We start from the raw sequence: 23,948 nt of genomic DNA on the forward strand, positions 1-23,948 counted from the left end.
TAATATTATTTGTATAATATCTAAATAACAAATTTCAAATAGAAATTAAGTTCCCCTTGCTGTCGTCCCAGGTGGTGGCACTGGGATCAGCTAAAGAGCCCGGAGTCTGGGGTCAGACAGGCCTGGGGATGGATCCTGCCTCTGTCACTTATTCTGTATGACAAGCAGGTTCCTTCACCTGTTTGGGCCTCTTGTTCACATTTGTGAAACAGACATTGTAATAACTATCCTCTGGGTTTTAAGACTAAATGACATCATAAATGCGAAAAAATGCTTGAAAAAGTATAGTACCGAGCGCCCCAAAGAGCTCAGTAAGTAGTGGCTGTCATTAATATAAAGGGAAGCTCTTGGCTCCTGAAAGCAGATTATCTTTATAATTCTGTGTTTGAAAAAATTAAGCCGTATCTATTTGTGTGGTTGGCTGGTCTATCTGTTTGCTTGCTTGGCCAAGATCAAGAGACCCCAAAAGTTTTCCTTTTGTCAGTCTTAGTCTTACAGCCGTGACTTCCTCAGTGCCAGAATCCTAGCAAGTTTCCATGAAACTTTGAAAGATAAAGAATGCATTGACCACCTGTATCCGTTTCCTAGGGCTGCTGTAACAAAGCACCACGAAGTGGGCGGCATAAAACAAGAAAAGTTTCTTCTCTCCCAGTTCTGGAAGCTACAAGTTTGAAATGGAGGTGTCAGCAGGGCCATGTTCTCCACAGGCTCTAGGGAGAAGCGTTCCTGGCCTCTTCCAGCCTCTGGGGGTTCCCAGCAATCCTTGGTGTTCCTTGGCCTGTAGATGCATCACTCCAATCTCTGTCTCCATGGTCACATGACGTTCTCCCTCTGTCTCTCTCTTCTTATAAGGACAACAGTTGGATTATGTTGGAACATGATCTCATCTCAACTAATTACATCAGCAAGAACCCTATTTCCAAATAACGTCACATTCTGAAGTACTGAGGGTTAGGACTTCAACATATCTTTTTAGGGGACACAATTCAACCCATACCACCACCCACACTCACCCTTCTTAGTAAAGTGGATTGCCACCCTAGGAAAGACTCTTTTTAGAGCAAGAACCGGAGTTGGAGTGGCCAGAGATCCTAAGAGAGAAAAAATAGTGCTCACCAGAGTTTTAGAAAGAAAAGCAAGGGAAACTGGGACAGTGTATTCGGCGAATGACAAATGCAGCCAGAGAATTCCTGTTTCTTCTCTAGACATGAAGGGCTTTAAAACTCTGCACTGGCCTTTCCAAAGGTTTTGTTAACTAAAATGCTAATTCCTTCTGAGCTGGGAAGTCTGCCTAAGCAGTAGACTGAAAAAGAAATGAGAGCCATGGACATTGAACGTGCCCTTGGTCCATGGTCTTCTCTTAAAAAAGAACTGTTTGCAGAATCTGAAACCGGACCTGGGAGGTTTCATGCAAACCTCTTTATTAAAACTGATTTCTAAACCTTGATGCTGGGACTACCTAGACTCTGAATGATACATAATGTAGTATATTTGGTATCTTCTCGCATCCAGCACCACCTCCAACAGGCAACCCAACATCTCTCCCAACGAGAAAATCTTGGATCAGTACTTTGTGCACAGAACCTTAGGAGCCAACAGTGCCTTCTAATACATGGCACCTGGTGGAAGTAAATTACTCCAGACAGGAGGCAGCTGTGATGTTAGAGGAACTATCCCACTACCCACAGGCATGAATCTAGATTTGTTGTCATTTGATAGCTGTGTGATCTTAAACAAGTCATTTAACCTCTGTGAGCCCTAGTTTCTTCTTCTGTAAGATGGTCCCAATGATATCTGCTTCAGAGTGTTATTGTGTTGGTGAGATGAAATAATGGGCAATTAGTCATCCAGTAAAATGCCTGGCACATAGTAGGTGCTCAAAAATGTTTGCTATTTACCGCACTCATTTCACAGCTAACACGGTCTCCAGGGAGCTGGGTGACTTGGCAAAGGAATCAGGTGGGAACCCAAGTCTCTCAATTTCAAATTCTACACCCCCTCCTGCCGTGAGAACTCAGCCATCCAGGTAAACGTTGCTCTTGTACCATGATTTCTCCTTTTTTATTGCAAGAGTTCTTAACTTGCTGAAGTATTCAGGAAAAAAGAACCGTAGTTTTTGTGTGTGTATTTATTATTCTTATCTGGTTTTGGGGTGACTGATTCCCAGCCTTGCAGAAGTTCAGCTTTCCATATTTTCCAATGCTCTGGAATGGCTTTTGGTTTATTGTGGTAAAATACAAATAAAATTTACTATTGGTGACATGTAGCACATTCACCATGTTATGTGACCATCACTACTATCTGGTTCCAGAACATTTTCTGGAATTTTTGTTACCCAAGAATTCTCTCTTTTTTGAAGGTTAATTACTCTAGATCAAACATGTTACTATGTCAGTCGACTCTCATTTCTGTTGGTGGTCTTTATTTCTGAGAGAGATGTATTAGTTTCCATTTATAATCATGCAATTTACCCATTCTTCTTGTATTTCTAACAGCCCTTGCTTTATATATTTCATAGCAGTGTTGGCATATCTACAAAGTTTTGTGATCATCACTCCTTTGAGTATAACTTTGAACTTGAACATAAACTATTTCCTTGCCTATTTTTTAAACATTACATCCTATTCTGAGTAGTTTCTTAACCCAATCTGAGAGGCTCAATCTGTTATTAGGTGAATTTAATCCATTTATGTTGACTTGAATTATGGATGTGTTTGGATGTGTTCCTGCCATCTATTTGTCTTATTCACCAAGCTCTCCTTTCTCCCCTCCCCAGCCTGTTCTCATATCAGATACACTGATTTTGTCGGTGCTGCTTTTCCCTTTACTATTTTAGCTGTTAGACATCCTGTTTCTTTTCTTCTAGCAGTTACTCTCAATGTTTAACACACATATTTAAATGTTCCTTTTCCACTAACAGTTAATCTCTCCCGCCCCGTTAAGTCAAGAACTCTAGCCCCACTTCACTCCCTATTCTCTCAGTTCCTCCATCGCTGACCACTCCCACCCCCAGCTCCCATGTAGGGATCACCTAAGATAGAAGAGTCATTCATTCACTCAATGAGCACCTACCTCTTGCCGGCACCGTCAAGGCTCTGGGAACACGGCAACGAAAGTGTCTTATAAAATTCCTACTTTCATGGAAATAGACGGAAAAAAAAAGAAAAAGTAAACAAATAAAATGTGTTCTATATTAGTAGGTACTCAATCAGCGAAGGCCTCATTGAGGAGGTGGCCTTTGAGTATTAAGGGCCCAGCAGAAGTGAGGGACAGATCTAAGTGGATGTGAGGGGAAGAGCATTCGGGCAGAGGAAACAACAGGCCTGAGGTGGGTGCTTGCCTGGCAGTGGCCAAGGAGGGCCAGGAGGGCCAGGAGGGCCAGGTGGGCCAGGTGGCTGACACTCAGTGCGCAAGGGGAGAAGTAAAGGCTTAGCACAGACCACGAACGCTCCTTTTGCCGCCTTCTTAGACACGTCCTCAGCTGCACCTTCCCGCTTTCTGTCTGGCTATTTCATCTGCCTACTGAGGTTTTCATTTCCCAGATCTGTAATTGATCCTTTTGTTCTGGATATAATATAATCTCATTTCTTTCTGGTTTTATCACCCTTGTTTTATAGGATTCTGTTTGCTTTATCAACTCTTTATTGAGCTTATCATCTTTCACTATATAATGTCTCCTAACATTTTTTTATCAGTTTTAGTTGTGTATTTCTGTACTAGGGAGCTCCTGTTTGCTTGCTTATTCTGTTTACCATAAACTGTCCAAGCGACTGTGGGGGACAGGACAATCCGTGGAGAGGGGAGTGCCAGCAGCTCGTTTTCACAGAGGTCCGGCCCCCATGCCCTCTTCCTGCTTGGGTTCCACACTCTCTGCCGCAGCCTTGGCCACGGCCAACTGCTGAGCCCAGGTTGGCAGAGAATGGGGAGGGTGGCAGGAAGGGCTGGGAGGAATCAAACAGCCTAGCTGCTCCAACTACCCCCCTGCCAATCCTCCTGACAAATGCCCAGGCTCCCTGCCATCTGCTTCAGCCACTCGGAAGCTCAAAGCGCCCCTAACACCATCGTCCTGTGCGGCAGGCTTCTCTGCACACTTGGAGCTATTGTTTCCTCCATTTCCAATTCTGCCTGCCTTTTCTCTTTCAGGGATTCCTCCACATGTTAATATACCCCTACTCTTACGGATTTACTCTTATTTCCTTTCCAAAACTGTCTTTTCTGTCATGCCATGAGATTTTAAGCTGGCAGCCCCTGGAGATCACTGGCCACACTACTTCCTCTCAAAACAATGCAATTAATTCCCACCAAAGAAACAATAAATGCATTAGAAGTTTTATTTATAAGGCTGGAACAAACAAGAATATTGGTTTTTTTTCAAGTTTAAATTAACTAATAAAATGAGAAGAACAGCACAGAAGCCACTATTTACAAGACAGAAATAACTAAAGAAAATAAGTTTTTATTCCAAAATAGGAATAATGACATATACAAAGCAATCATTTTATAAACATGGATCTAATCTTTTATACTCACAGACTTTTTTTCTTAGGAAAGAAAACATTGACATTAACTCTTTGGCATCATCTTTTACAATAATTTCTTCTTGGATTGTTATCCATTAGAGTGCTTATAAATGTCTAAGGTGGATGTATGAGAACGCTTTCTGATGATCAATTTGTGAGTATCATTAAACTTCTCCTTGGGTTATAGGCCCCTCCAGAAGCAGTGTGGGGTGGGAGGAAGACAGACCCTGGAGTCCAGAATCCAGGAGTTTGACTTGTGGTTCTGCTGTTTCCAGCCATGTGAGCTTGGGGAGCTGCACTCTCTGCATCTCGACCTTCTCATCTTTGCAATAGGAGAATCGCTCCACCCACACAGGCTGTGGAAGGATTAAGCAAGATCTAACCGTGTGACACCCGACCCAATGCCTGGCCTGTAGGTGGCGCTCTAAAATGCTGCTTTAAAAAACATCCTGGCAAGCAAGGGTAAGTGTGGGCATCATGGAACACCCCTGCTGTATTCTCTCATCTGTCCCCCTTCCTCTCCAGTCAGGGACCAGTCATTCAGAAGAGAAAACAAGCTATTTAAGGAACTGAAAACTGAGCTTCAATAAATTATAGTCAGAAGTCTAGTTCTCACTATTTTATATATCACTTTGGTTGTTTTCATATTTGTTTCAAGTAAGCAATTTGGTCCTCTTTCCTTTGTAAGGCAAATTCTGTTTCTTAAGGTCAACCTCTAAAACCCTAATTACCTTCCTGAAACCCTTTTAGTTTTAAAGAAAGTTTCTTTCCACTTTTGCCCTAAGAGGGAGGGCATTACCCTATACTGTTTTAAGAGAATAGTTTTTGCTCTGAAGTAAAACAATTTGTTTTACTTTATTAAAGTTGATGCCTTTGGGCTAGCTTCTAAAAGAGCAAACTTGTAAACAATTCATAACTCTTATTAAATGACTCACTCAGTTTTTTCTTATCTCCAGCCTTTACAGTTAAAATGTTCTTTTGTAATATTGCTTTGTAGCAGGTTATAGGGAAACCTACACAGCTGACTCATATCCATCGCCTGAAACACTGGTACCTCTATAAGATAATCCAAGAATGATCCTTTAGAACTAAGAGAAAAGTCAAGTTTGTCCACGGAAGCATATGGATGCCATGACAGTAGGCAAAACTTTGTTCTTCATAAAATGGACTTCAACAAAGCCCAGGGCAACGTGGCCTGGCCCAGCACCCAGGAGGCTTGAGTCTGTGTTCCTGTTCACCACCTACTCATCCTCTTCGCTCTCCATAAATCTCTATCCATCTCTGGGCCTTGGCTCCCTGGCACGTACCATAAGGGGGCTGCACAACAGTCAGTCTCTGGGGCCCGTTCCAGTTCAAACACCCTGTGGGGTTATAGGAATTCCTTTAGCCTCAACAGGACGAGGTTCTGAGTGCTCCACTCTTCCAGAAAACCTGCTGGTGTCTCCCTCAGATGTGTCGTCCAGTCAGGAAAAAGAGCGGTCGGTCTTCCTTCGCATTGGCGGTCTGGAATTCGTCACGTAGTCGGAACTGCCACTCATCTTCCAGCTCGAGGCGGACAACTGTCTGGCGGAGTGAGTTTCGGTCCTGACAGATCACGCACAAGGTGGCACCTGTGTGGACAACGGCCGAGGTGTGTGAAGAAAACAGGTGACCTTATCCAAATGAAAGCTACTGCCTGGATTCTACTTGTAAATAATGAAATACAATGCTGCTTGGAAGGGAAGACAGATGTCCAAGTGACCTCGTTTGCTTTGGAATGCCTCACAATCTTAGCAAGATAGAGAGAACAAACATTATTTGGCAAGTCTGGCAGGTGAGACAACATGGAGGCAGGAGAAATGTTGCCAATCAAGTGAACAGAGGAGGAGAACTGGAGGGAGAGACTGGTCGGATCACAAACCAAGCATTCAGAGCTCTAGCCTTCGTGCGAACCACCCCACCCAACCCCACCTCACAGCCTACGCCCACTTTCTTCCCCCATCCAAGCCTCCCACCTCTCCCCGTCTGCCCAGTCACATGAACTCTCCCTCCTCTCGACTCCTAGTGTCCATCAATACCTCATTCATGGTTGTTCATTCATTCATTCATTCTATTGGTCTGTCTATCTACCAACCTACCTTCCTACCTACGTGTCCTGCCTCCCATTCCAAGAAATGTTTTCCGAGGGCAAAGACTGTTGTGGAAACCTCCTACTATTTCCCAAGGCCTTATAGGGTGTTGCTGCTTACTAAACACCTGCTAGGGAGGGCGGCCAGAGTGAAGACCAACCAGAGAAAGTGAAGACCGGTTAGGGATCCCAGCTGGACTGGAAACAAATTTTTTTAAGTCATATACAATGAATGTTTGTCACTCTGCACCATGCTAGCATGGAAACAGCTACAGAAGGAGAAGATTAGAATAAGAGGAAAGGAGCATGTAGCACCCCAGGACAAGAGGGAAGAAACGTCTGGGGCATCTGTATGCCGAGGTTAAGAATCTGGACTGGGGGGCCAGCCCAGTGGCGTAGTGGTAAAGTTCACGTGCTCCACTCTGGTAGCCCAGGGTTTGCAGGTTTGAATCCCAGGCACAGACCTATGCACCGCTTATCAAGCCATGCTGTGGCAGCAACCCACATACAAAATAGAGGAAGATGGGCACAGATGTTAGCTCAGAGCTAATCTTCCTCAGCAAAAAGAGAAGGATTGGCAATAGATATTAGCTCAGGGCCAATCTTCCTCACCAAAAAGCAAAAAAAAAAAAAAAATGGACTGAAAAGGAACAAAAAAGTTGGCAATATCTGCTATTCACCTAAAAGAAAGCAGATGTGTCTCGTCTCTACCCCGAGAGCTATAGGGGAGAGAAAGCCACCCTGGGATGCCATCCCAGTCCTCTTGTACTTTCCTGCTGGTTGGGGCAGTCACGTTCCCTCTCAGTTTACCCACTGGCAAATAAGGACGAGGACCAGAAGCCACCTCCTCAGAGGGGCCAGGTGACGACAGGCATTCGAGTCAAGTCAAGGTCCAAGGTAAGAGTATGGGACGTTACCTTTCAGAAAATGAAACTTTTTCAAAAAGCCAGCTCCCACAAACGAGTCACAGAGGTACAGCAGGAGGCCACTGAACAGGAAGTCCGAGCAGCTGATGTTTAAAGAGTGGGGTCTGGAACTCACATAACACACAGAAATCTGAAAAAGAAGGAATCCAAGGGAAAACATCGTTTTTCATGCAAGACTCAACAACGTTATGCTAGGGCTTTGCATCTGACAAATACTGCTCGGTCAAGCTCAAGGTTTTGGGAGCCAGAAACAATATTTAATGTTGTCTCCAAATCTATATCCTAAAAATCAATTCCAAGAGATTTATCCCAATTTGTCTATTCATTAATTCACTTGAGAATCAGAAATCTCTTGGCATCAGAACTGGGTTTGATTCCTAACTTATTACATTGAGGCAAACCACATAGCTCTCTTAGCCTTTATTTTATCAGCTGTAAAGTGGGGTGAAGACCTGAGATGAAGCAGATGAGTAGTTACAATGCCAGGTCCTGGATTCTAGCGCATCTGTTAGGAACTTCTCGGATTTATGGATTCTGAACGTTACCTGAGAGCCCAGGTTAAGGTAGCAGTCGACTGAGAGCACGGGGTGGCCGTGGTTCTTCAGGGAGAGCGGGAAGAAGCGGTGGCTGTGGTGCTGGAGGAACTTCTCAAGCAGGAGCTGTGCAGGGGCTGCGAGGAACGTGTGCTTGCTGTCAGGGGCGCAGATGTACTGGGCTGGCACGATGGCCATGGGGTTGTCAGCCACCTGCAGGGGAAGAATGGCGTCAGCCTCTCCAGCCACCCTAAGCAGGGGAGTCCTACCCAAGGCTTCCCGGCTGCGTGGGAACCCAGGGTGAGTGCCCTGTCGCAGGGTAGTGCAGCGAGTTGAGAACACATAAATGAGTTGATGTGAGCTGAGATGATATGAGTTGAGACAATAAAATTCTCTGTTAAGAAAATTATGTTTTACCAAAGCGGGACATGTGAAAACTGATCAATGTGATCAGTGAGAATTGTAGACATTGATCATTCCATGCAGAAAATTGACTGTCTGGCCTAGAAAAAAGCAAGAGAGCCAAGAGACCTTGGGAACTCTTCCCCAAATCCAGGGATGTAAACCTCTGGGAATGGTCAGCCTCCCCCTGAGCCCCAGATCCTATCTACATCTCACCACCCCCACTGCCCTTCCTCTCGACTGCCCGGCTAGCCGAGCCCACAGTCTCTTACTACATGGCCAACATAGTTTCCATGCTGCAGCCAGAGAGACTGTCAACATAAATAAAACTAATCAAATCCCCTGCTGGGCACCCTTCAATGGTTTCTCATTACTCCTACAGAAAAGTCTAGAACATTCCCATGGCAAACAAGGCCCTGGCTACTTCTCCAGCTCATCTCTGCCACTCTCCCCCACCCTTTATGCTTCTTCTACACTGACCTCCTTGCTCCTACCCCCTCAGCTCCTTTGCCCAGATTCTTCCCTGTGCCTGGATAGGTGGCTCTTTCTCATCCTTCAGGTGTCTGCTTTAACGTCACTTCCTCAGGGACACTCACACAGACTCCCACCCCCACCTCCAGCAAGGTTAGGTCCCCCTGTGACACACACGTCACCCTTGTCATGCTTATCACAATGGCACTTCACTACTTATTTGCTGAACATCGGCCTCAGCGGCCAGGCTCTAGACTCCCGAGTGAAGGACTGGGTGCTCAGTACACACTAAATGAATCAATAAAGGAAAACAAGTTATTTCATTCAGATGAAAGACTATAAAACATTACTAGCTGTCTTATAATCAATACACGATTAAACTTACTGGAAAAATAAGACTATGCTCACAATAGGAATAAAGATAAAATACCTAAAAGTTAAAAAATGATACTGAGGAAAATAAAAGAAAAATTAGTTTTAAAAGCACACCAGGCTCTTTGGTAGAAAGACTTAATATGGTAAAGACGGCAATTCTTCCCAAATTAAACTACAAATCTAATACGATTTCAAAAAGAAATCTCAATGGTAGGGGGCGAGAGGACTTAACTAAATGATTCCCAAGTTTTTCTGGAAGGAGAGACCTCTTATTTGTGTGTTTTGCTACTTTGCAAAAGAAACGAGGATGGACTTTCACTCCTAGAGAAGGCTTCACTCCCTGCTGACGAGAAAGGGCAGGTGGGGGCTGCACTGGGTCTGAACTCAGACCTGACCCAGCTCAGGGACGGTAACCACATAAGGAGCTCGTGGACACCAGGAGGGACAGAGGCTGGAAGAGGCAGCTGGCACTAGAACTAGCTGATGTCATCAGCACAAGATTTGGGGGACACAGGAGGTGAAAAGCAGAGACTGGCTCTGGCCCATGGCTCAGAGACCTTCAGGTGGGGATAGGCCAGCCCCACACGGCTCCTGGAAGACAGAACTCTGAGGGCTTGCTGCGACTTCATGTCTAAAATTCCCCCGGCCTGCCCAGCCAGCACCTGCACAATCGGATCTTGTTTCTCCCCACCCAGAGGCCGGCTCGTGGACAGACAGCACAGCTATCAAGCTAGCACATCAGTGCCATTCAGACAGTTATCCGCCTAGGTGCTGTCCCGGTGACACCACACCTGCCCCCAGGAGCTCTGTCCAGCAGAGAAACCAGACCAGAGAGCACCAAGTGCTGTGATGGAGACATGCACAGGAGCCACCAGGGAGAGCGCGGGCGGGCAGGAGCGCACAGGAGGGTTGGCGGTGGATGTGCACTGAGCAGACTCAACTGAAAACCTTGACTACCACTAGCCAGCGGTCAAGCCCACCCCACTGACTCGAAGGTAACCATGTGGCCTCCCCGCCAGCTCCCACTCTCAGTTTTCACACCACGGCAGTGCGGGCAGCAGACCCAGTGGGCACACGCCTATCCGCCACATGGCCGCACTCACCTTGGATGTGATGTGGAAGGACCTGTGCCCGCCCACCGCGATCTGCTTCTTCATCACGCTGAAGCGGTTGAACCGGCACAGCAGGAGGCCGGCGCTGTGCACCCGCAGGTTGAAGTCCACATCATCACACGTGAACCTGCTCAGGACCAGAGGAGGGGGCAGATGGGCCTGGAGGCAGCTCACCCACCCAGACATCTGGAGTATGCACCCCTGCACTGGGGGCTAGGAAGGCAGAGGAGGCTCGTTCCTGCCTTAACAACCTTCCTCTAGGGAGGCAGAGAAGCCAGAATGAACAAGGAAAACAGGACAAACCGTGATGTGTCTGCACCAGGAAAGGGAGGGTACACCCGAGGCTTAAACTACAGAAGGACGGCCACTTGTTGACCATATGCTACCAGCCAGGCACCGTGTGAGGTACCTGACACACACCATTTCATCTATTTGTTAAAAAGAAAACAACAAACCTCCCAGGGTAAAAATATTAGCCACTTTTTACAGCTGAGGAAAACAAGGCTCAGAGACGGCAAGTCACTGGGCTAAACCGCAAGCTGAAAAGTGGCAGACCCCAGATTCCCAGCAGGTCCGTCTGGCTCCAAAGTCAACACTCCTGTGTAGACCATCTTGGGCTGTGTGTCCACTGCCTGGCACATAGAGATGCTCGATAAACATTAGCGATTGGGTTCTTCTTGAGATTTGAGTATTTCTGTGGCTAGATCCATCGAGAGTGACATATGGAAATTACCTGATAGTTTTCTTAAGTGCTAAAGCTCCTAAAAAAGCCATGTGTTTGGAGAGGGAGCCAAAAAAGCAAGAGAAATACATAAACAGGTAGTAGAGTGTAACTCACTAAAGAAAGTATCATGTGAATTGACCAAGGAAGTTGAATGATCTTATGCACATCTCCTCTCCAAAAAATTATACCACAAAAACACAAAACAACGTGAGGGCTGAAAGCATGGCCCGGCCAGTGCTAGGGGCAGGAAGCCTCTGGTTTCCTCGGGTTTGCAGGGAAAGGAGGAGCGACCACCCTCCAGGCCCAAGGCTGCCGCTCGCGGGGGCTCTGGGACCGTGGGCTGTGCCGAGGGCCACAGAGGGGCGGGAGCTCACCGGTTCTGGTTGTACTGCACGTTCTGGGTCAGGTCCACATTCAGGACAACGAAGTCATGCACGTGGCATCGGGAGAAGGGCTCTCGCACCTCCTGGCTCCCGGCCTTGCTGGACCACTTCCGCATGCCGATCAGGGCGTAGTGGGTGATGTTGGGGGATGCCTCAATGTGCTGCATGATGTGCTTCAAAGAGACGTTTCTTTCCGACCAGGAAAATTCCCTGCTTTAAGAGGGAGAGTGACATCCTAGGTTGACATGCAAACAACAGCAAGGCCCTCTGGACTGGCCCAGCCAGGACGCTGGCTTTCCAACTGAACCTTACGTGCTGGGCGGGGCTGGTGCAGATGGAATCCATCGCAACCCAGACGCGTGCTAAGCACTTCAAATTTATTATCATTTATCCTCGCAGCAATCCTATGACATGGGCATTATCACCCCCATTTTACAGATGAGGAAAAAGTGGCTCCGAATAACTTGCCCAGTGTCACTCAACAGGGCTCGGATTTGAACAGTGCTGTGTGTACCCAAAACCCACATTCCTTCCATCATGCCAAACCACCCTGCATTTCCGGTTTACAGATCTGAAGGTAAAATGGTGGGGCAAGAGTGAGCCTTTCCGCTGTGAATTCCTAGTGAGAGAGTGGGGAAGGAAGGAGGGAGCATGTAAACACCTCCACCCCCAACTGATGTGTCTGAGTCTGTGAAGACGGTGAGGGACACCTGATGCCACGGGAGGGCGGGCGAAGGGAGCGACTCCAGGGCAGGGAGTCGGCCGATGAGAGTTCTGTCTGCGAGGGCTCAGGCAAGTTGCTCAACTTTTCTGGACCTCAGCTTTCTTTTCCCCAACTGAGGGGCTTAACCTAAACTCTCTAAGGCCCCGGCCGCTCTGACACTCCAGGACTTCAACTTCTACTTCAGAATGAAATTCAGAAAGGCCGAATGAAAAGCTCAGTGCTCTCCCATCTCGGCCGTCAGCCAAGCTCCTGCCCTCGGAAAAGCAACACTGAGAATACTCAAAGCAAAGCAGATCCCTGTTCCCATAAGCCGTGTGCAGCTCTGTCATACAGAAAACACTTTTTTCTAGAAGAACAGTGAATAATGGTAATTGTTTCATTAGGATATCACTAACACAAAAGAGGTGAACTAACCTAACGTTGTCTCTCAAACAAACAAGCCAAAAATAACCGGAAGTCATCAGGCAGCCCCAAGTTGAAACACTCAGATGTGACATTCCCTAAAGTCACACAGAAAACACAAACACAGCTAGGTGTCTGGAGTTAGGCTGGGCGGGCAGAAGGGACTGGAGGGCACCAGGAGGGGGCTTCTGGGGCGCCAGTGAGGTTCTGTTTCTTCACACGGGAGTTGGTTACAGGGATGCGTTCAGTTTGTGAAAATTTCTGTATATGTACTACACTTTCCTTTTTGTATATATTTTATACTGAATATATATCGTGTGATTTTCTGTATATATTTAACTTCAATAAAATTTTTTAAAAATTTAAAACTCAAAGCAAAGCTTGGAACGTGCGTCTGCACGTGGGGGGCTCTGTTCGCCACCCGCCACGTCTCCTAACACACGGCATCCTGTGGTCCCCAGAGGGTGGACGGGAACTCCCCACTGAAAAGAGAGCCGCGCACGTGTCCTACTCGTCAGGTGCAGGTACCTCACCTGCTCCTCTCGCCGCCACCGTCGACGTCCACCACGTTCCACATCACGCAGGAGTCGTCGGAAATCACGATGAAAGGCCAGATGTCCTGCGGCCTGATGCCAAGCTCCTCCTGCCGGTTCCGCTCGAGCTCCAGGTTGTGGTAGGACAGCTCCTTGATCAGGAAATGGGCGGCACCTGAAACGGGCAAAACCACCCCTGACTCAGGTCTGTCCTACAGACGCCCACACAGACAAAACCCCAGTGAGAACTGGAACTGCGCGTCGAGGCCCCACACTAAGCCAGCCACTCCCAACGTCCCAATCTGCGTCCCTCATCCAATCACTACTGGCTGTTGCCTCGGGAGAGGAAATTCCAGGGGGGAAAATACTCCTCCAATTTGCACACACATTTGTCTGCTTGTTCTTGCTTTTCTAACAATTGAGAACATGAATTCAATCAATAACCAAACATCAAAGAAAAAAGAATATTCCAACAAATCAAAATAGCTTGAAAAGTCAAAAAGCTTCATGTAAAATGTTTAACGCTTTCATCCCTAGAACAATGTCTCAAGTCTCCATTCACAGAGACTTCACTGAGCAGGGCATGTTGAAAACTACCTACCGACTCCAGCGCTGTTGAAGATACTCGGGAGCACCAGCATGATGTGGTTGGGCCAGTATTTCTTATAAATGGCCATTTCATACTCCTTGACGACCAGCACATGCAAATGGCTGGCACCATCCATCGCGTGGTACAGGTTAAAGAGTCCGTGTTCATGACGGCCAGTTGTTGGAGTGAACGTTGGACTTTTTATACATTCATGACTCTGGAAAGTATAGGAATAATGAGGGAATGTGTTTGTAAATGTGGTCACAATTACTCTTCTCCCTTTGAAACGTGACTTTGCAGCAGCATCTTTTGCACCATCTCATTGATGGAGTCTATTTCCACACTCCTTGAATCTGGCTTAGCCTTGTCGAAAATGACAGTGTGCCAGCTCTGAGCCCGGCCTCAAGAGGACTGACACATTCTGCACCCTCTCAGAACCTCCCAGGAACAAGCCTGGGCAAGTCTGCTGGAGGCGGAGAGACCACATGGAGCAGAGAGGGGTGGCCCACTGAGTGATCTGAGTACATGTTGTTCCCGTATAACTTACATCCCCCAATCACTTACCCACACAGCCTAGCTATTTATACGCTCAGGCTATCAATCTTTTATATAAATAGCTGTTTTCTTCCACTCTTTTCTCAACAATAAGTTCCTCTGGCCAAGCTAGGTCTTTTTCTCCCTCTGAATTCCTCAAAGCACCTGCCACAAAGCTGTGCAGGCAGCTGGTACTCAGTACCAGCTCTGATTGGAACTGGCTGGGAAGGAAAGTGGAGCAATGAACAAATCCTCCATCACTGCTACACTCGGACCCCAGAGAACGGGGCAGGAGACACCTTACAGAAAGGCCTCACTGGTGCTTTACAGATGTTTTCACTGCTTGATAACAGACTGCTGGGTCTGAAACGCTAGGCTCAACTCTACGACGTGTGACCCTCCAGAGAAGGAAAAGCAGCTTCTACACAAGGTTCACAGGGACTGGGATGGTTCAAGGGCAGCAAGTTGCCTGAGGTGGTCAGGCTGCAACTGTCAAACGAAGCGCCCCACGAGGAGCATCTCTGTAAGAACGGTCACAGAGGTGATGGATTAGTAGGAAGAATCTCTTCAAAAGAGAGGAAATGCATCCTTTAGAGATAAACACTGCAATCTTTATGGGTGGAATGATACAATGTCTGGGATTTGATTCCCAATAACACGGGAATGCAAAGAGGAGAGAGGCATAGACAAGATGGGCTGTGAGTTAGTAACAGTGAAGTTGGGTAACAGGCCCTGAGGGAGTCACGATGCTATTCTTACTTCAGGCTGTTTAAAAGACCCCTAACAGAGCATGAAAGACAAGACAGTGGAAGGGAAGAACATCTAGTCAGCTCTGGTTATCTTCCAGGCACTATGCTGGTGCCTTATACCGGTTATTCCAAATAATTCTCACAACAAGCTTTTCCAAGAGTTATTATTGCCCAAGTCTACAGATGAGGAAAGTGAGGCTTAGAGATACTGAGTGACAGGTTCCAATAACACAACTAGTAAAGGGTAGAGCAAGGCTCAAACGTGACTGGGTGGCCCATGTGCTCCCCAGCCTCCTCCAAGTTCAATCACCGTGTCAGTCTCTCCATCCCGCCCCCCATGCCCTCGACTCATCAGGTGACAACAGTCTCTAGGTCTCCAGCCCAGTGGTCACGTGCAGCCATGTTGATTTGACCCACTGGGACGCAAAGCCAGTACCTTGTCTGTGACGAGGGGCAGCCGCATGCTCTCCAGCTGGCCTCCAGGTTGGCTGAAGACGAAGTGGTGCTCCTTGGACTTGGGGATGATGAAGTGGAGCTGGATTTCCTCTCCTAGCATGGAGTAAGAGAAGGCAAAGGCGTGCAGAGTGGACTCATAGAGCTGAGGTGTGAGGGGGAAAGGACAGAGCTTGTCATCAGAGTCCGGCGTTACTTCCCAGAAGAACCCAGGCCCATCGTGGCCATGAGTACACAGAGGTTATTACCACCTCTGCCCCACAGCACGAGAAAGCCCAGGTTGACACCAGTACCAAGTGTGGACACCCAGGTCTTGCTACTGGAGGCCATACCCACTCAGCTAGAATCTTCTCCCATCTTTAATTCTCCCATCTTCACCCAGTGATGCCATTCAGGTGCCAACCCCTTCTGGACTCTAGATTTGACCCAGAAGCATGCTGAGTTACCAACTAAAGCAGTCACACTACAGATCTGTTTTTTTTTTTTTCTTTTTGCTAAGGAAGATTTGCCCTGAGCTAACATCCATTGCCAACCGTCCTCTTTTTGCTGAGGAAGATTCGCCCTGAGCTAACATCTGTGCCAACCTTCCTCTATTTTTTGGTATGTGGGTTGCCACCACAGCACGGCTGCTGCGGAGTGGTGTAGGTCTGCGCCTGGGAACTGAACCCAGCCCACCAAAGCAGAGTGCACCGAACTTAACCACTAGGCTACGGGGCTGGCCCCTAGATTTCATTTTTAATTCTAAGTGTATTTTTCCATCACAGGCTTATGTGTAACAGCGTATTAAAACAATAACTGTAATTGCGTACACTTGTACACTTCGATCACACTTACTATGTCCAGGCCCTCTTCTATCCCCTTTGCATTGTAATTAACAATCCTATTAAGCAGGTACTGTCACCATCCCCATTTTATGGATGCAAAAACAGACATTCAGAGGTCATGGGCTCAACCTCATCCTGAAGACTAGCCTCACCCCTAGTCACTCTGTCTAAAGAGCCATGGACTCCAGCCTCCCTCACTCCTGCATCTGCATCCACGCTGCTTTCGGTGTGACCTCCCCTCCTCTGCACCCACACCGTTCTCAGTGTGACCTCCCCCGATCTGTGCCCACACTGCTCTCGGTGTGACCTCCCCACTCTGTGCCCATGCTGCTCTCTGGTGTGACCTCCCCACTCTGCACCCACACTGCTCGCTGGTGTGACCTCCCCCACCTGTGCCCATGCTGCTCTCCAGTGTGACCTCCCAGCCAGCTTTTCCCAGCCATGTTTATGCCTCCTTCAGACCTCAGCTCAGCATCCACAGAACAGCCTTCTCTAACCCCTCACCCTTCCAGCCGACAGCTCCTCCTGCAGACTCGCAGCTAGTCTGGCTAAGCCTGCCCGGGAATCACCGAAGACTGGAGAGGGCGGACGCAGGCCAGTACATACTGGCTTTAAAATCCTACTCTTTCTCTACTGGAACCACAAGGCCCCTTGGGAGCAGAGATGAGAGATATAGATTTTGACCTGGGGGAGGAACAAAGAGGGATGCAACTGAGGAAATTTCATAAAAAAATATCCGGGAGACTTGGGCCGGGCCCCATGGCGTAGCGGTTAAGCTCCACACACTCTGCTTCGGTGGCCCGGGTTCACGGGTTCAGATCCCAGGCACAGACCTACACCATTTGTCAGCCATGCTGTGGTGGTGACCCACATACAAAATAGAGGAAGATCAGCAACAGATGTTAACTCAAGGCGAATCTTTCAAAAAAAAGAAAAAGATGTCCAGGAGCCTTGAGAGATGAGGGAAGAGAGCGGAATGAGCAGAGGCATGGGGCACGGGAATGCCAGCGGGAGCTAGTGTTCACCCCTTAGCGCGCCTCACTTGGCTTTGCTGCAAGTCGCCTTCAGCTGTGACCCCCGACCCAAGCACCCCTGAACATAGACCGGGTGCGATGGTCCAGAACGCAGGATCGCTCTCCTCCCTCTTGCATGCTCTGTTCTTCTATTAATTCACTGTTGACGCTTACTGAAGCGACTAGTGACTAAAACCCTCGAGTCTCTTCAGTTATTTAAATTTCAAAATCAAAACGTTTTCACTTATATTTTTCTCCGCCTTGAAAGAAAAACTTCACCTCCAAGGGAAAAAAGTGTTAGAAGAGTTTGTCTGGAGCAAATGGGATTACCGATTATTTTTAATCCTTTAAGAAATTGCTCATATGTATTTTCTAATTTTGTCTACAGTAAAATTGCCTACTGAAAAAAAAATTAGTACTAAAAGAAAACAGGTGCTGCTTCATTGGCAGCTAAGCTCAAGGCCAGACAGACTTGGGAAAATTAAAGCCACGGTTTGCTGCTCCCTCTGCAAAAGGGACGGAGAGAGCAAGCCAGGGCTCTTGCCGCCTCAGGCCTTTCTGGAAGCAGCCAAGGGCATGAGCTAGCCTGCATGCCTATCTGCGGTGCAGGCGTCTGACTGGCTCTCACCAGCTCCAGCTGCTCCCTCCTCCCCGCTCCCTTGCTTAGGTCTGAAATGAAAAGAAACACTCAGTATAAAATCCTACCCTCTATCTGTTTCTAAATAATCAGCCTCACAGGCCCTCTGTAAACCTCCACGTGGCTATGAAGAGACTATCCAAAACGCCGCTTTAGCCACCTCAGGCCCCTCCTTCGAGTTCTTGCTGAAAAAGCCCACATTTGTCCCCATGGCATCGAGGCCTGTTGTGGTCTGGTCTCTGCCTCACCTTTCCAGCTCCCTCTGCTGGGACTACCGACCCCTTGCACTTTACGCTCCAGCAAGAGCCAACTAAAATCACTTCTAATTCCCCCAGAGACCCCATGTCTCCCCTCTTTTGCACATGCTGCTCCCTCTCCTTCTATCTGCCTTGGCCCCCTGGCAAACTCCTATTGATTCTCCAAAATCTTCTCTTCTGCTTCCTGCCCATGATAGATCTTCATTTATAAAATGGGGATAATGCTGCTGCCTTGTGGAGTTTTAGTGAGAATCACATAAGAAACTAGACAGGACACTTTCCTAACCAGTGTACCCTGTGGCTTGAACACAGACCCCTTCAGGTGACCAGCCAGAGCCTGGGACAGCCAGAGCCCTGGGTCAGTAGCTTATCCATTTACCAGCCTCCAAGGCAAATGTCATCTTCTATCATGTAATAAAATTGGGAAGTACTGAGACTTAAGAAGGGTCTAGCACACTGCCTGGCATGTAGTGGGTGCTCAGTAAGTACAGTCTTGAGCGCTCGGACAACCTTATTCATCTCTGTGTCTGTGTCTGGTACATAATGAGCACTCAGTACATGCCTGCTGCACTGAGCTAACTTTGTGTGTGTGTGTGTGTGTGTGTGTGTGTGTGTGTGTGTGTGTGTGTGTGTGTGTGTAGATCAGCCCTGTGCTAACATCTGCCAATCCTCCTCTTTTTTTGCCGAGGAAGACTGGCCCTGGGCTAACATCTGCCCATCTTCCTCCACTTTATATGGGACGCCGCTACAGCATGGCTTGCCAAGCAGTGCGTCGGTGCGCGCCCGGGATCCGAACCGGCGAACCCCGGGCCGCCGCAGTGGAGCACGCGCACTTTACCGCTTGCGCCACCGGGGGCCCCATGAGCTAACTTTTGAAATTGTTAGGATGTAAAGTAAGACATCCAAAGTCAGTTAACTTCGCCACTAATTTATGTGTAACACCAGGAGAATCACTCTTCTGTAGTGTCAGCACTAATTTCACAGATTATTGAAGGAAACCGAGGATGCAAGTAGACCAGGAAGCAAGGGCTTCCAGAACTTTCCATCTCCCTCTCCAAATGAAAACACAGAGAGAACATGAAAATAACGGCGTTAGCCAAGGTGAAACACGCGGCAGAGAGCTGCCTGAAGTGCCCCTTGAGACGTGTGCCCCAGTGTCCTACCTGGTAGCGGGGGTGGAAGCCCATGTACTGGTGGCACTGCTCACAGTGGTGGTACGTGTTATACGCCGCATACTTGGACAGCCTCATCCGCGCTGTGTGACGCCGCACATAGAGGTCCTCCGGCTTCCGGGACATCCCTCTGTCTGCACGAAATCCCCAGCATTAAGAAGCAGCAGGAGGCAGAACAAATATCCTCTCCCCTGTCTACTTAAACTGAAACGCTATCCTAGGTGGTTGACTAGGACGGCCTCTTGTCTGTCTGGGCCCTGAGGGGACTCAGCTGGTCAGAAACGACAGTCTCAGCGGGATAAACAGACTGTTCACCTGGTGTCTCACTCGTGGGCCTACAAATGTTTTATAAACACGTATTCAAGGACTTGCCATGTGACAATGTAAATCGATTGCCAACTTAATATGCAAATACTGTAAGCAGATGAGTTGCCCCCATTTTTTCAAATGACTTAGCAGGATTAAGATTTGAACACTTGGGGCTGGCCAGGTGGCACAGCGGTAAAGTTCACGCGTTCCACTTCGGTGGCCCGGGCTTCACCGGTTCGGATCCTGAATGCAGACCTACTCACTGCTTATCAAGCCATGGTGAGGTGGCACCCCACATAGAAGAACTAGAAGGATCAACAACTAGGATATACAACTACATACTGGGGCTTTGGAGAGAAAAGAAAAAGAAGAAGATTGGCAACAGATGTTAGCACAGGGCCAATCTTCCTTAAAAAAAAACAAAGCTTTGAACACTTGACCTTCATTAGAGACTGGTCTGTGTGAAGGACCCTGCAGTGAAGGTGATCCATTCTGAGAGCAATGAAGATAAAATTATTGGTTTGAAATGGATTCTGGTGAGTATTTTCCTCTCACATTGTATTCACCAAACTTTCCTAGTCAGTGTTTATAATCACACCGGCCACTAACACTCAATGTTTGCTGATGGTGACCCTGAAACCCTGCAGGGTCATAATACTATGAAAGTCAGTGGTCCTTGAAGAGGAGAAAACAAGAGCCTGAGGACAGGGAGGGAAACATGTGTATTTCGTTACAATTCAAATTGATAAATAAACATACATGTGTTTTATTCTCTATTAACCAGAACCTTCAGAATATTCTGACCACGACAAACCACCAAGAGTGTCCCCATCATCATCAGCACCTCTTGAGCAGCAAGTCTTCCTCATCGGTTCTGTAAAGAGCCCTTCCTTGTCCACTGAGGTGGCGACCTCAGTTCTCTAGGAGGCACTGCCGGTTAACTCACCACCACCAGATAATTCAGCTCATCACTAACAAAATTCAGCTCATCCCTTTAGGAGGCTATTCCCATGCATTCTGGAAGAAGGCGAAGCGAGAGATTTAAAATCTGACCTTCACTCTTTATGCTCTGATGGTGTGAACAAATCAGACTAGCATCCTCATACTTGGGGTCGTGAATAATGTAGTCAAAAGGCAACTTCTTGAACAGCTCCAGGTCTGGCCAGGGGTCACTGAGCTGGACGTAATGCCAATCTGATTCTTCTCTGAAGTCTACAAGATTGGTAGAAACACAGATATGTGACAAAATAGGAGTGAGAATGATTTATTTGAAATGTGCACAAGGATGAAGCTTGGAGTGGAATTGTTACCGAGTCTATGGGTTTCTGCAGGAACTCCACTGTATCTCAAAGGCTCCTGGCACATATCCCATCTTCAGGATTGTTCTAATGAGGCAAGACAGATCTATCTCTATCCAGAGGAACAGCCTTATGCTTCCTATAGAATGGGTTTGTTCCTCTGACTCTTGCACTACAACTCTTCCCAACATCCTGACCTCTGTGCTTCTCTCCAACACCATCCCCCAAATATACCACACTGGCTCCCACCGCCAGTGGAACCTAACGTAGGTGTCTTTCTTGCTCCTATATGTAAATGCTACCCAGCTGATATGGCCTGCCTCCTATACTGCACCGCTAGAAGGTCTCTTCTAAGGCTCAGGCCCATTGGTTCCTCCCCTCTGAATGCCAACACCACTCATGGCCCACAACACATTTTTACATTTGCCATGTATCACCTTATGTTATAATTGGTGTAGTGTATGGCGCTCGCTAAATGCTTGCTGGCCAAAAAGTAAAAAAAAAATCTAGCTGTTCCAATTCAAATTATGTAACATGTCGATTTTATATATATGTATGATATTGAGATATATATCATTGTATCTGTATCTACCTATCCTACTATATTGTATACATGGGCAGAGTACATGTCCATAGGAAGAAGAAAGAAGGAAAGAAGAGGGAGAGACACCCAAGGCAGTAAGAGAGCATTGGAGAAAATGGGCTTTGAAGTTTAAGAAACTGCGTTCAAATCCTGCCTTGATCTTTGGTACAGATCTTCTTTACTTATAATGGGCTTACGCCCTGATAAAGCCATCATAAGTCGAAAGTCATAAGACAAAGATGCATTTAATACACCTAACCTACCGAAAATCATAGCTTAGCCCAGCCTACCTTAAACGTGCTGATGACACTTACATTAGCCTACAGTTGGGCAAAATCATCAAACACAAAGCCCATTTTATAATAAACTGTTGACTATCTCGTGTAATTTACTGAATATTGTACTGAAAGTGTAAAACAGAATGGTTGTCTGGGTGCAGAATGGTTGTAACTGATTGGTTTTTCACCCTTGTGAATCACGGCCGATGCCCAGCATCATGAGAGGATCATACAGCATAGCACTAGCTCAGGAATAGATCACAATTCAAAATTTGAAGTACGGTTTCTAATGAATGCATATCACTTTCGCACCATCGTAAAGTTGAAAAATCACAGGTTGAACCATCGTAATTCGGGGACCATCTGTGTATCCAAGAAAGTGAGGAGACAAAAACTCAATAGGCCTGTTGCTTTGCATCTGAACTATAGTCCAAACTGTGGGGAAACCGTGGGAAACTCAGAGCTGGCATGAAGAGCCTCTTTCCTTTCTCCTTAAACGAAAGACCAACGGCTAGATGGGCTTTCTTGTTCCAAACCTTCTCCAAGTCGAAATTCAAACACAATCAAGAGCATCTAAAGAAGTGCTGTATATGCAAATAGCAGGATTTCTCTCTTATCTAAGGCTGAATAATATTCCGTTGTATGTATACACCACATTTTCTTTATCCGTTCATCTGCCGATGGACATTAATCCATCAATGGACAACAATTGGTTGTTTGCATATCTTGGCTATCATGAATAATGCTGCAGTGAACATGGGAACTATGTGAGGAGATGGATATGTTAATTAGCTTGATTGTGGTGGTGATTTCACAACAGATACGTATTTCACATCATCAAGTGGTACATCATAAATATATACAATAAAAATGAATAAAAAGAAGCGCTGCTAGAAGCCAGTACAGCTGACTGGTGCCCTTTCTCTACAACACAGAAAGGACTCTTTAAACGAATTTTCATTCCCAAAGCAACAGACCAAGTTTATGAGCCACTGGAGGGGCCTATGAAGAGGAAATGGAGGAAGAGCTTTACAATTAGCATTAATCAGCTGCTCTAAGAGACTCTTACCTTAATCAGGTAAATTCTGTTCCGTGAATAAGGGGAAAAGGCTGTTTCCCACACATCCCAAACTTACTTCCATTATGCCCCAGGATACTGACCTATGCGCTCAGTCACCGGAGTGGGGAACCTCCCTTGATGGAGAACTCCACTTTCTAGAGGCAGTGATCAAATCTAGTTTAGTTCTAGCTCTGCCACCTCCCAGCGGGGCTCCTGAGCACGTTATTTCCCAGGAAAATGGAGCACTATCTCACGGTGTTGTGTAGAAAACTGAATGTGGTAATTTCTGTCAAGTATCGAGCACAGGCTTGACATGTGAAAGTTACTCAGTAAACAGCAGTTATTTTTAGGACAGTAATTTTATCCCCACAAAGGCCTCCAGGCACTGTTCTGATATTGAGCAAAATGACTACAAGGGAAAGATAAGTGCACTCTACACAGCCCTTGGGATGAGTCTGATCTTCCATCTGAGAATTCCATCAGAAAGTAGAAGACACAATTAAAGTCACTTGAGAAACTGATTAATGAGGCTTCTAAACCCAAGTATCACCAATGGATAACTCACTGATATTGATCTCTTCTTCATCGTAAACATCCACTTCTGTCAGCCGAATGAGCATTCTGGACAAAATACTGAGGAACTGCAGGTAGGCGCCTGTCTTCCCGATCTGTAAGGACATCAAAATCAGAGCCAGCAGTCAGTGCACCCTGTCTCTGTATAGGTGCTGGCCGGAGCCCGACGAGCCTCACGGCATCTATCTCTTCTAAAGATGTCACCTAATTAAAATGAGAGCCCGGTGGGTGCAAAGACATTCGAGGGGAAACGTAGCCCAAAGAAGCATGGCAGGGCCGGCCCCGTGGCTTAGCAGTTGAGTGTGTGCGCTCCGCTGCTGGCGGCCCGGGTTCGGATCCCAGGTGCGTACTGACGCACCGCTTCTCCGGCCGTGCTGGGGCTGCGTCCCACATACAGCAACTAGAAG

The 23,948-nt window shown here is 47.1% G+C and overlaps 1 protein-coding gene across 11 annotated transcripts in view; it reads right to left on the reverse strand.

The window, feature by feature from the left end:
- Nucleotides 1–4,436: 4,436 nt before the first annotated feature.
- The window catches only part of GREB1 (growth regulating estrogen receptor binding 1), a 144,131-nt gene continuing 124,619 nt past the window's right edge, over nucleotides 4,437–23,948 (reverse strand). For 8 of the 11 annotated variants that reach the window (XM_058551771.1, XM_058551778.1, XM_058551777.1 and 5 more), the window contains 11 exons: nucleotides 23,534–23,636; nucleotides 20,803–20,961; nucleotides 19,432–19,574; nucleotides 15,521–15,682; nucleotides 13,814–14,018; nucleotides 13,213–13,387; nucleotides 11,545–11,766; nucleotides 10,438–10,573; nucleotides 8,099–8,299; nucleotides 7,545–7,683; nucleotides 4,437–6,130 (listed from right to left, as the gene is read on the reverse strand). In XM_058551771.1, coding sequence (XP_058407754.1) covers nucleotides 5,967–6,130; nucleotides 7,545–7,683; nucleotides 8,099–8,299; nucleotides 10,438–10,573; nucleotides 11,545–11,766; nucleotides 13,213–13,387; nucleotides 13,814–14,018; nucleotides 15,521–15,682; nucleotides 19,432–19,574; nucleotides 20,803–20,961; nucleotides 23,534–23,636 — 1,809 coding nt within the window. In that variant the 3' untranslated portion in view covers nucleotides 4,437–5,966. Of the gene's footprint in view, nucleotides 6,131–7,544; nucleotides 7,684–8,098; nucleotides 8,300–10,437; nucleotides 10,574–11,544; nucleotides 11,767–13,212; nucleotides 13,388–13,813; nucleotides 14,019–15,520; nucleotides 15,683–19,431; nucleotides 19,575–20,802; nucleotides 20,962–23,533; nucleotides 23,637–23,948 lie in introns of those variants that run through there. The other 3 variants (XM_058551776.1, XM_058551781.1, XM_058551779.1) reach the window with 2 other exon arrangements.

Source organism: Diceros bicornis, chromosome 12 (assembly GCF_020826845.1).
Source record: "Diceros bicornis minor isolate mBicDic1 chromosome 12, mDicBic1.mat.cur, whole genome shotgun sequence".
NCBI classification, from domain to species: domain Eukaryota; kingdom Metazoa; phylum Chordata; class Mammalia; order Perissodactyla; family Rhinocerotidae; genus Diceros; species Diceros bicornis.